Here is a 13,163-nt window from a genome sequence, read left to right on the forward strand (position 1 = left end):
GCCCAGTCGATGATTATAGCATGAGTAGATGTGTTCAAATCGGGACTATGTCTAAAATTTGTCCCTGTTGCAAGTCCTTGAAATTTAATGGTGAAACAATGGGAATGTGTTGCGCCTCAGGAAAAGTTAAACTTCCTCTACTGGCTGCACCACTAGAGCCATTGAAGACTTTGCTTACTGGAACTACGTCAGAATCTAAGCGTTTTTTATCACAGATCAGAAAATATAACTCATGTTTCCAAATGACGTCGTTTGGTGCCCAAATCGAAAATTCAGATCAATTTATGCCTACTTTCAAAGTAAAAGGGCAAATTTATCATAGAGCAGGGTCCCTTCTACTATTCTCAGGCGAGAATCATAAATTTTTACATCAGTGATAGACATTCTGAATTGAATGCACGTTGTGAAATTTTTCCCGACGTTGAAAGGACAATCGTTTCCCAATCTCTTTCCACGAAACATCTTTTCAGCGAAAATAATGCAACATCTTTTCCGCGAAAATAATGATTTAGTGCGTCTGTTCAAAACAGCCATCGATTTGATGCCTACTGATACGCATAAAATTGTTATTTCCGCTGATAAAGCGCCTCCTGGCCAACATGTGCGTAGATACAGTGCTCCAACTATCGAAGAAGTGGCAATCGTTATGGTCCGTGATCAGTTTTTACCTCGAAATATTATTCTTCATAAGTGAAACGCTCAGTTGGTAAGAATTGCTGAAACTCATCGATGCTACAATGCCCTACAATATCTTATCATTTTTTGGGATGGAGCCGACGGCTATCACTTTAATATTAAATTGATAAATCCAGCCACTAACACAGAAATGAATAAGAAACGCAGCTCAGTACATTATTATTCCTATAGACTAATGATTCGGCAGGATGAAGACAATTATATTTTAAAATGCCGTCAATTGTTTCACCAATACATCGTTGATATGTGTGCAAAAAATGAATCAGAACGTTTGCTATTTATTCGTCTGAATGAGACCAAGCTCCACTCTGAACAATACATTCATTAGCTATTTATTCGTCTGAATGAGACCAAGCTCCACTCTGAACAATACATTCATTTGCGAGATGCAGTTGTAAATGACGGTAATACCACAAACATTGGAAGATTAACGATTTTACCTTCGTCATATGCTGGCAGTCCCCGTCATATGCATAAATATGCTCAAGATGCTATTGCGTATGTTCGTCCAGATTTATTTATTACATTTACGAAGCGGTTAATTATCCATCTGAATTTTTAAGTTCCCTGGATCTCCCAGGGTTTCCATCACACGTGCTAAAACTAAAAATAGGTGTACCAATGATATTGTTACGAAACATAAACCCTCCAAAGCTTTGCAATGGCACGCGACTTCCCGTGAAAAAAACAATGGAAAACGTAATAGAGGCAACAATCTTGACAGGGCCTTTTGAGGGTGAGGCTGTCCTTATTCCTCGCATTCCCATGATTCCAACGGATCTGCCTTTTCAATTTAAAAGATTGCAATTCCCAATTCGATTAGCATTCGCAATCACCATCAACAAAGCTCAAGGTCAATCATTAGAAAAATGTGGTATGGATCTTAATACTGATTGTTTTTCCCACGGACAATTTTACGTTGCATGTTCGAGGGTCGGTAAACCTGACAATCTATTTATATGCAGCGACAATTGGACAGCGAAGAATGTTGTATATTCGCAAGTTTTACGTAGTTAAAAACACACACATATATATATATATATATATATATATATATATATATATATATATATATATATATATATATATATATATATATATCTATATTCATAGGTAGTACACAGGGACACAACTACAATGGCGCGTAACTAATATTGCAAGTAACGAATTACGCGCGTGGGGGGCTTCGGGGGGGGGGGTTGCAAAGTGCCCCAACAGATAGTATATATATATATATATATATATATATATATATATATATATATATATATATATATATATAGATGGCCGGCAATTATATTAGCCGCAAGACGGCTATATATATATATATATATATATATATATATATATATATATATATATATATATTTCTATATATTTATATATTTTTCTATATATATATATATATATATATATATAGAAAAATTCTTGAAAATCACACCATCAGATTCAACGAGATTAAACATATTAGAGATTCAACGTATTAAAGAAGCCTAATGTAGAGGTTCTAGCTCCTATCTACAAAAACGTGAAACTTCGTGATTTTTGCCAGAAGAACGATCACAGATGAGTGTTTATTCGTTTGTTCTTTTTTGGTTTGTTTGTTTTTCCCCAGGGGTCATCGTCTTGACCCAGTGGGCCTAGAACGTGGGGAGAAGGCTCATTCTAACAGCAATAAGAAGTTCTACAGTTCTTTGCAAGTGAAAAAAAATGGAAGGCAGCTTTTTTCCGAAAATCCTCACATCAAAATTTTGAGAAAACTATTCTGTTCAGCATTGTTGAAAGTCCCAATAACTATATCTCTGGAGATAACATGACCCCCCACAGCCCCTGTGGCAAGGTCTTTATATTCTAAAACTTGCCCATTGCTTAAGTATAATATTTTCTATTGGGAAGTATGCATACATATTTAGGGTGGAAAGGAGGTCAAATTTTCTGTTGGAGAGGGATTTTTCCTAAGAAAAAACTTTCATGGAGAGGGTAGTTTCTAGGGGATGAACTTTTCAGGGAATATATATATATATATATATATATTTATATATATATATATATACATATATATATATATATATATATATATATATATATATATATATATATATATATATATATATATATATATATATATATATATATATATATATATATATATATATATATATATATATATATATATATATATATATATATATATATGTATATATATATATATATATAACGAAAAGAGAAATCACCAATGCAAACAGCACAATTTCTAAATTAGTGATTAATATAGACCAGCACGTGAATGAGGGCTTAACCCTACTCATCCATACAACCACATAGGTCAAACAGCATAGCCATACACAATCAACAATAAAGAATAATCCATTCACAGGCAGTCATGTCGTCAATAAGTATAAGTCGCCATTTACCAAACAATAAAACCAGTAAAGAAAAATAATTCAGAGGCAACAACTCAACACAAGGCCTCATCAGGAGAATACACTTGCCAATAGGGTTTCGGCACTATAAATTCTCTACCCAATCAAGTGTTGTGCCTACCACAGAATACCTATGGTATCCCTGTGTCAGGTATCACCCCCAAAATATATGCCTATGAAAAAAACTAACAAATGTAGACTAACGAAGTAACACCAAAACAAGCTTACCCTGTTAATATAATCCTCTGTTTAGCAGCGGCAGGTAAACTAAATGTGATAAATTTTACCGAATCACAAATATTAAATCTTTGCGAAAACCCGAATGAACTAAAACAATTACAGATTTCATCAGTACCATGTGGCTATTTTTGAAAAATCCGCTCATTTAGATATACAATTCACAAAATAGATGGCGGTGCATCAACTTTTCGCGAACCTACAAAATTAAACAATTATTTCCCTAATTATTTCCAGCTAATTCTTTTGGGATTTATTTAAAAGTTCGTTATAATGAAAACTAATTTTTATTTAAATTGCTAAGTTAATTTATTTTGCAGAAAAACCTCTTAATATCAATTTTTGGCTTAAGCTTTTACGTCTATTTTTTAAATCAATATAATTACTACAAATCCTTGCATATCGAAGTAACTGTGAGAAAAATTCCGAATATGTGATATTTGAGTGTTTATTACTTTCAGGGAATGGGAAATTAATCACTTCAAAATCGAAATCATCCGTTTTATTATACATTTTAAAACTTAATTTATTATTATCAGAAATATTAATATTTAAATCTAAGAAATGATCTTCAAGACCAGCGCCATGACTAGGTTCAAGAGTGAGCTCTTATTGATATATATTTTAAGAAATATCAATGAAATCCTTACAATTTAAGACCAAAATATGATCTAAATATCTTTTATTATTTGACAAACATTTTTTAAATTATCGGGATTATTCTTATCCATCTTATAATTATATTCTAGTTGACTTAAAAACAAGTCAGCTGTAAATGGGCTGGCATACCCCCCCCCCCCATGGAAATTTCCAAGATTTGCTTGTACAAATCACCATTAAATCTTATATAAGTATTATATAAAACAAATTCTGATAAATCAAAAATCATATCCAAGCTGTAACATCTCAAGTTAACTGTAGTCTTAATGCAATTTGTCCATATAGCTTTTTTATTATAAGTGTCTATTTTTAAGGACTTCTTACTAGATAAGAGGAAAGATTTCTTGATAACCGTTTTTAAATTATCTAATACTAAATTAAGTAATAAATTAGTATACATTGTCGCAAAATCGAAAGACTCTCTTTTTTTAGCTGAAACCATTGTTAAAGAATCTATCACCTGCAGTGAATTATTAACACTCAAATGTGGATTAAAATTCGAAAATTTTTCAATAGCAGAACAATAAGTTTTAAGTTTATTTATAATTTCTTTTAAGAGAGGTCAGCAGCAATGTGGGTTGGACATTTAGCGGCTCCAGCAATAAACCGTGGTTTGGGGGGATTCTTATGAAATTATACAGTCCAATATAGGAAAAGGAACTTTTTATCATTGTCATCTATTTTAATATTAAAATTTTCAAAAAGTATTTCTTCAGTCTTTTCGATTAAATTCTCATCCTCTAAATTTACCTTTTCGTAAACATTAGTTTTGCATAACTCCCTTTTTAAATTATCACAATACAGCCTCTGACAAATTATGGCAAAATTATTATTAGCTTTATCCACCGGCACAATTACAAATTCATTCTGTAGATTAGCAATTGCTTCTTTTATCTTAGCATTATAAAATAATGATTTAGTGCTACTATTTTTTAAGTTAGAATATATTTTATTTCGTATTCTACTAATAATTGAACTCTTCCAACTTTGAAAACTCTCTTTATTTTTTATCTCTTTCTTACACCACTTATCAATAAATAAATCAAAATCATTTTCCAAGCCATCAAGAACACTCGATGGTTTCAGATGATGAGAAAGACGGAAAGTAGCCCCTTTATTCATTATATTTTGAAGATCATCTTCTTTTATTATTGACAAGTCTCCTGTTACAACATGTTTGTAAGTGGGATTTACAAATGGGCCAAGTTGCTTACAATTACAAACCGGTTTCCAATTTATATCACTATCTAATCTTTTAAGTTTTAAATTATAGTTAAAAATCATTTGCCCGATAGTTTTTGAAAATTTATAAGTTAAAACTGGACTATCATTATAATTCAAATTACTAGGAAGGGCCTGTTTCACATCCCGCTGATTTAAAATTTCAGGTAAATTAATATCTTTAATCTGCTTACAAGTAAAATTAATAGGTAAATATAATCTGTTGTCCTTATTACCTATCTTATCATTTTCTTTTTTGAAATAAATTTCGTTTTAGTTAGAATGCAAATTGTATCGCATATTACTTTAAAATTATATTCAAGAGCTGTATTATTCTTAACAATCCAGAAAATTTTGATTCAGTTCCTCTTGGATAAATTATTGAGACATTTTATTAAAGAAATCATACCCCTAGATTCAAGTAGCTGGCATAAATCTATAGAAAGCATATGTAAATCTAATTCATTTTTCTATTATTTTTCCTATGTCCTCTCGATCGTTTTTTACGTTTAGTAGGACAAGTAAAAGAAGGATGATCCATAAAACCATCAATACATTTAACAACAACATGAGACATATCACCATATTTTGCTACACGATCATTTAGCCCAAAAGGATAAGATTTACCAAGATTATGGATCCAGAAATCCTCCTATTTACGTAGTCTATTATTCTTCTTTTCTTTATTTAAATTTTCTAACTCTAAATTTTCTAAAATTGTGACAGTTATATCTGATATGGAACACGTATCATTATTACAATGTTGAACTAGATAGTTATTAGTTTTTTCTTTATTAACTGCTGTCTTGTGGCCAGAAAATCTTTTATATATATTATTAGTTGTTTCCCCCACATATTGTAGGCAGCATTTATTACATTCTAATAGGTAAATTACATCGGTTGTTTTACAATTAACATTACCACGTGACTTGCATGCCAAATTTTATTAAACAATGTATTCTTAACAGAAGTCCGTGGGATAAAATAATCTTGGCAAAGAATACAACGACTCTTACACTTACTAACTTTCAAAAAATCGTTCCGAGTTCCGAGGCTAATATTTGTATTTTGTTGCATTGAAAATTTTTGAAATTAAATCCAAATCAAACCAACATCCAAATCAAAATCCAACAATCAAAGTCCAAAAAACATGCCAAGGTCAATTGGTCAATAAATACATAAACATGAAAAAAAAAGTTGTTTCATGAAAACATGAAAAAACATGAAACTTGCATAAGTGCCATCTCACCAATAATTAACAATATCAGATTAAAAACCTGGACCAGGGTAAAGGTCTGTCGGGAAGAAAACTAAAAAAAAAATTCTCCACCAGCACTGGTTCAAACCTGGAATAATATAACGAAAAGAGAAATCACCAATGCTACATCACATTAAAAAAAAGGAGACAGAAGGAGAAAAGGAAGACTGTTTTCCTAAAATAGTGATTAATATAGACCATCACTTGAATGAGGCCTTAACCCTACTCATCCATACAATCACACAGGTCAAACAGCATAGCCATACACAATCAACCATAAAGAATAATCCATGGAGAGGAAGTCATGTCGTCAATAAGTATAAGTCGTCATTTACCAAACAATAAAAACAGTAAAGACAAATAATTCAGAGGCAACAACCCAACACAAGGGCTCATCAGGGGAATACACTTGCCTATAGGGTTTCGGCACTTTAAATTCTCTACCCGGTCAAGTGTTGTGCCTACCACAGAATACCTATGGTATCCCCGTGTCAGGTATCACCCCCAAAATATATGCATATGAAAAAAAAACTAACAAATTTAGAACAACCAAGTAACACCAAAACAAGCTTACCCTGTTGATATAATCCTCTGTTTAGCAGCAGTAGGTAAACTAAATGTGATAAATTTTACCAAATCACAAATATTGACTCTTTGCGAAAAACCTGAGTGAACTAAAACATATATATATATATATATATATATATATATATATATATATATATATATATATATATATATATATATACCAAATACCTAAAGATTATGGTTATAAATTAACTATTGCTCAAAGTAAACAAACTGGCCCGTTAAATAACAAGATCTAGAAGGTGACCTGAGAAGTATGAATTTGAAATGGATGAATAGCCAAGACCATCAGATGTGACAAGACCAATCCATGCAGCTGAGGCAAAGGGCGTTAAAAAAAAAAAAAATATAAAGTATTGATAAACGAAAATGAAGAAAAAGGCAATATGCAGTTAGAATACTCGTCAAAACGACATTTACAATGACTCAAAAACGAGAGTGAAGAATTAAGAAATATACGGTTAGAGATAAGCGGCAGCGAAAATTAAAACGAGTCAAAAACAAAAGTTAAGAAGAAAGAAACATACGGTTACAAGCCATGCGACAACGAGAATCAGAACGAACCAAAAATGAAGGTGAAGAAAAAAGATGTCATTTTAAGCAGTTTCATAATGCCTAGATGTCAAAAACGTAAATTAACAATTGCTCAAACTAAACCATCAAATGAGGCAAGATTAAGAGGACAACCCGAAAAGTATAAATTCATGGGTGGAAATGAATAATATAGACCTTGAAAAAAAAAATATCATATGTAATGATGAACGAAAATGAAAAACAAAGAAAACAATCGGCCATGACTTTGACTTTTCCCACAACTATTCCCTTTTTTTAAATTCAAAAATCAACGGATCTCGGTTATTAGTAAAAAGACGACAATTATAACGAGTGAAAAACGAAATTGAAGAACATATAAATGTGCGTTTAGAATATAAGCTGCAGCGACAATTTCGACGAGTCAAAACTTAAAAGTGAAGCGCAAGAAAATATACAGTTGCAAGACATGTGACAACGATTATCAGAGCGAATCAAAAATGAAAATGACGAATTAAAAATAAGTGGTATAACCCTCGGAATCTTTAACGCCAACAAACTCTTGCGCAAAACCTAGTAAAAACCTGTAAAGATGGGCTAAACTACCATCTAACTAAACTAAACTAAATTAAAAGTAATTAGGAACCCTCAGCATTGAATGTATTCACTGTGGAGTCCTTTATTTTCTCGAGGAAAGAGTAGCCATTAAAGTTTATTTATTTGTAGGTTGCTGCCTGTTTGGTCGAAATTCATTGCCACCTTTACGCTTTCCAAATAAATTGGTTTGGCCTTTTTTTAGGAAGCCACTTGCTCTCTAATGAGTTACACAAACAGATCCGAAACCTGAACTCATATTTAGCCGCACTTCCGTCACAAACCCCTTAAGGTGATTTTGATTGAACCTCTTTCATCTAGCCAAACGCTACTTTTTAGAGTGTAAAATTTTTATGCTGATTTTAAACATATAAGTTTCATCAGGTTTAGTCTTACCTATCAAAAGTTACGAGCCTAAAAAAATTTACCTTAATAATATCGCTCCTTAGTTTCAGTTAAAAAGACTTGTTTCTTTTTTTATTTAATCAAACAGTTCGTGGTAACGAACTGTAGTAAGGAGCGATCCGGCTCAATAGTAACCAAAACTCTAAAAAATTGAATTTTGATATCAATAGCTACATCAAAAGAATCGCATTTTAATGCTGATTTTAAATATATAAGTTTCATCAAGTTTAGTCTTACCAATCAAAAGTTACGAGCCTGAGAAAATTTGCCTTATTTAGGAAAATAGGAGGAAACATCCCCTAAAAGTCGTAGGATCTTAACGAAAATGACACCATCAGATTCAGCGTATCAGAGAACCCTACTGTAGAAGTTTTAAGCTCCTATCTGCAAAAATGTGGAATTTTGTATTTTTTTCCAGAAAACAAATCACGGGTGCGTATTTATTTGTTTTTTTTCCCCAGGGGTCATCGTATGGACCAAGTGGTCCTAGAATGTCGTAAGAGGACTCATTCTAACGGAAATGAAAAGTTCTAGTGCCCTTTTTAAGTGACCAAAAAAATTGGAGGGCATCTAGGCCCCCTCCCACTCTCATTTTTCTCCCAAAGTCAACGGATCAAAGTTTTGAGATAGCCATTTTGTTCAGCATAGTAGAAACCCATAATAACTATGTCTTTGGGGATGACTTACTCCCCCAAAGTCCCTGGGGGAGGGGCTGCAAGTTACAAACTTCGAACAGTGTTTACATATAATAATGGTTATTGGGAAGTGTACAGACGTTTTCAGGGTTTTTTTTTTGGTTTTGGGGGCAGGGTTGAGGGGAGGGGGCTATGTGGGGGGATCTTTCCTTTGAGAAATATGTCATGGGGGAATAAAAATTCAATGAAAAGGGCGCAGGACGAATCTGGTCACATTAGAAAAAAACGTCAAATTCAGAGTTTAATATACAATGCTGTGTGTTTGGAGCCTCTCTATTATGGAGTATAATTAGAAAATAACACAACTATACGAGCGATAAAACATATATACCACAACAATAACTCAACTAACGAAGGAACTGCTAAGAGATAACACAACTATAAAGCGAAAACAGGTGAAAACTAACAGGAAAATAAACGAACTAAGAGGTGGAAGGGGCCCAGAGAAAAAATATAATCCTTTTCCAATTTCGAGCCTAACTTCCGCAAAGGAGTAATAATGTCAGAAGCCCTGAAATACCGAATTATTTTCTTTTCAGACAGTTCGTGGTAACGAACTATAGTAGGGAGCGACCCGGCTCAATAGTAAACGAAACTCTAAATAACGGAATTTTGATGCTAAAATATACATCAAAAGAATCGGATTTTCATGCTGATTTTAAATATATAAGTTTCATCAAATTTGGTCTTTGTAATCAAAAGTTACGAGCCTGAGAAAATTTGTCTTATTTTAGAAAATAGGGGAAAACACCCCCTAAAATTCACATAATCTTAACGAAAATCACACCATCGCATTCAGCGCATCAGAGAACCATATACCAAAATTTTCAAGCTCCTATCTAAAGAAATGTGGAATCTCGTATTTTTTGCCAGAAGACAAGTCACGGGTGCGTGTTTATTTGTTTTTTGTTTTGTTTTTTTCCAGGGGTCATCGTATCGACCATGTGGTCCTAGAATTTTGCAAGAGGGCTCATTGTAACGGAAATGAAAAGTTCTTGTGCCCTTTTTAAGTGACCAAAAAAATTGGAGGGCACCTAGGACACCTCCCACGCTCATTTTTTCTCAAAAGTCAATGGATCAAAATTTTGAGATAGCCATTTTGTTCCGCTTAGTCAAAAACCATAATAACCATGTCTTCGGGAGTGACTTACTCCCCCACAGTCCCTGGGGGAGGGGCTGCAAGTTACAAACTTCGACCAGTGTTTACATATAATAATGGTTATTGGGAAGGGTACAGTCGTTTTCAGGGGATTATTTTTGGTTTTGGGGGTGGGGTTGAGGGGAAAGGGGCTATGTGGGAGGATCTTTCCTTGGAGAAATATCAAAAAATTGTTGAAAATTAAAATTTATAGTTGTCTTTTTGTGTAACCGAAAAATTGCATGGCAACTAGGCCTCCTTCCCCATCCCATATTTCTCAAAATCGTCTGATCAGAACTAAGGGAAAGCCATTTAGCCAAAAAAGGAATTAAAATGTAAATTTCATTTTAATAATTTATGTATGGAGAGCCAAAATCAAACATGTATTAATTCAAAACTGTTCAGAAATTACATAAAAAAAACAAGTTTTTCTAACCGAAAGTAAGGAGCGACATTAAAACTTAAAACGAACAGAAATTACTCCGTATATGAAATGGGTTGTCCCCTCCGCAATCCTTTGCTCTTTACGCTAAAGTTTGACTCTTTACCACGATTCTGCTTTTTAAAACAATTAAAAGCTTTAGCATAAAGAGCGAGGGATTGCGGAGGGGACAACCCATTTCATATACGGAGTAATTTCTGTTCGTTTTAAGTTTTAATGTCGCTCCTTACTTTCGGTTAGAAAAACTATTTTTTTTTAAGTAATATATTCTAAGATCACATTGATTATAGTTCAGAACGAAGAAACAAGAGTGATTTTCAACAAACTGAAAAAGAGCGAAGCGAAAAAGCAAAGCACTTATTTCGGAAAGGACCTCCGTATAGCCGTCCTGAGGACTCAAGACAAACACAAAAAGATAAATAAATAAACAAGAGCCAAAAACACTAACCATTTGAAGTGAACTCTAACGAAACAAAAGAAACAGATCGCCCTCGATTTTTAGTTTCGTAATTATTTTTATATTTTTAGTGTTTTTTTTTTTATCAAATGCTAGTGAATCTTTAAGACTATAGATATTTATCTAATATTCATAATTCCTTGGCACATATTAGATTGTAAATTTTCTTAAATATATTTGATATTGACTAATATCTAGCTAAAAAAAATAATGAAAAAAGAAAGAAAAAAATAGCTCACATTTCTGCGACCATGCCACGCGCTTTGCAAAATGTATCCCCAAGTGTCCATGGATACTGATACCAATATGTGTGCAATTCACTCGGTAACCCTGTCCAAAATATTAAGAAGAGTTATAATAAAGGTTTATTTAAGATAAAATGTATTGAATGGAACCTTAGCATCAGTGATTAGCATCTAAACTACCCTTATAATGTATTTTATCTGCTATATCACATCGAACTTCCCGACGAGAGTGTGTTCAATTAAAGCTACTTCAGATGGGAATAAAAGTGGTGGATGTTTGTATCATTTTTTAATTATCTAGGAGCTCTTTATCAGACAGTTCGTAGTAACGAACTGTAATTAATGAGCAAGCCGTCTCAATAGTAACCGAAACTCTAAAAGAAAGAATTTTGATTCCAATAGATATATCAAAAAATTCGATTTTTATGTTGATTGCAAATATGTAAGTTTCATAAAGTTAGTTCTACCCATTAAAGATTAGGAGCCTAAGAAAATTTGGCTTATTTTGAAAAATGAGAACTCCCCCCTAGAAGTCATAGAACACTAATCAAAATCACACCATCAGATTCAGTGTATCAGAGAACATTGCTGTAGTGGTTTGAAGCTCCTATCTCGAAAAATGTAGAATTTTGTGTACTTTTTTTTGCCAGAAGATAGATCACGGATGCGTGTTTATTTGTTTTTTGTTGTGTTTTTTTCCGGAGTGATCATATCGACGGAATTGTCCAAGATTATCGTGAGAGGGCTCATTCAAACGAAAATCATAAGTTCTAGCTCTCTTTTTAAGTGACAGCAAACATTGGAGGGCAACTAGATCCCCTCCCAAGCACATTTTTCTCAAAACCGCCCGATAAAAAATTTTGATAGACATTTTGTTCAGCATAGTTGAAAGGTAGAATAACTGTGCCTTTGGAGATATCAAGAACCCCAACAACTCCTGGGGAAAGGTCTTTAAGTTACAAAATTTTCCCACTGTCTACGTATGGTATTTGTTATTGGGAAGTATGCGTGCATTCTTCGGGTGGGGGAAGGCAAATTTTCTGCTGGTGGATTTTTCCATGGGGAGGAAAATTTCCCTAGGGAGGGAGTGGATTTTTCAGGGGAAATTTTACGCTGGGGGAATTTTCTAGAATTCCTATATGAAACTCTTCTTATGACTTCCTTTCTCTTTGTCGACTCAATTTTACGCGTGGAGATGTTAAGTGTAACTGTCTGGGGTGAAGGGGGAGGGATTTTTCCGAAGAGGTGTAGCCAGATCGCCTGGCATTATTTAAAAATGATCAGAAATTAAAATTAAAAAAAAACAAGTATTTTCAACTGAAAGTGAAGAGCAGCATGAAAACTTAAAAGAACAGAAATGATTACGTATATTAGGAGGGTTGCTGTTCCTCAACACCTCGCTTTTTACCTTAAAGTTTAAATTTTTCCCCAATTCCTTAACAATGACTCCTGAAACACTATGTTCGCTTAATTAGAACAATAAGAAGTTTTTTTTTATAAAGTATATTAAAAAACTGTATCGCAAAGAGCAAGGTGTCGAGGAAGAGCAACCCTCTCTTATACGTAATAATTT

General features: G+C 33.1%; 1 protein-coding gene across 3 annotated transcripts in view; it reads right to left on the reverse strand.

Annotated features, from left to right (window-relative positions):
• Window positions 1-13,163, reverse strand: part of LOC136043600 (neuropeptides capa receptor-like) — a 108,872-nt gene that overhangs the window by 81,209 nt on the left and 14,500 nt on the right. For 2 of the 3 annotated variants that reach the window (XM_065728516.1, XM_065728510.1), the window contains exon 3: window positions 11,585-11,675. The exons of the other annotated variant lie outside the window; for it this stretch is intronic. In XM_065728516.1, coding sequence (XP_065584588.1) covers window positions 11,585-11,675 — 91 coding nt within the window. The remainder of the gene's footprint in view (window positions 1-11,584; window positions 11,676-13,163) is intronic. 3 annotated transcript variants of the gene reach the window in all.

Source organism: Artemia franciscana, chromosome 2 (assembly GCF_032884065.1).
Source record: "Artemia franciscana chromosome 2, ASM3288406v1, whole genome shotgun sequence".
Taxonomy (NCBI): Eukaryota; Metazoa; Arthropoda; class Branchiopoda; order Anostraca; family Artemiidae; genus Artemia; species Artemia franciscana.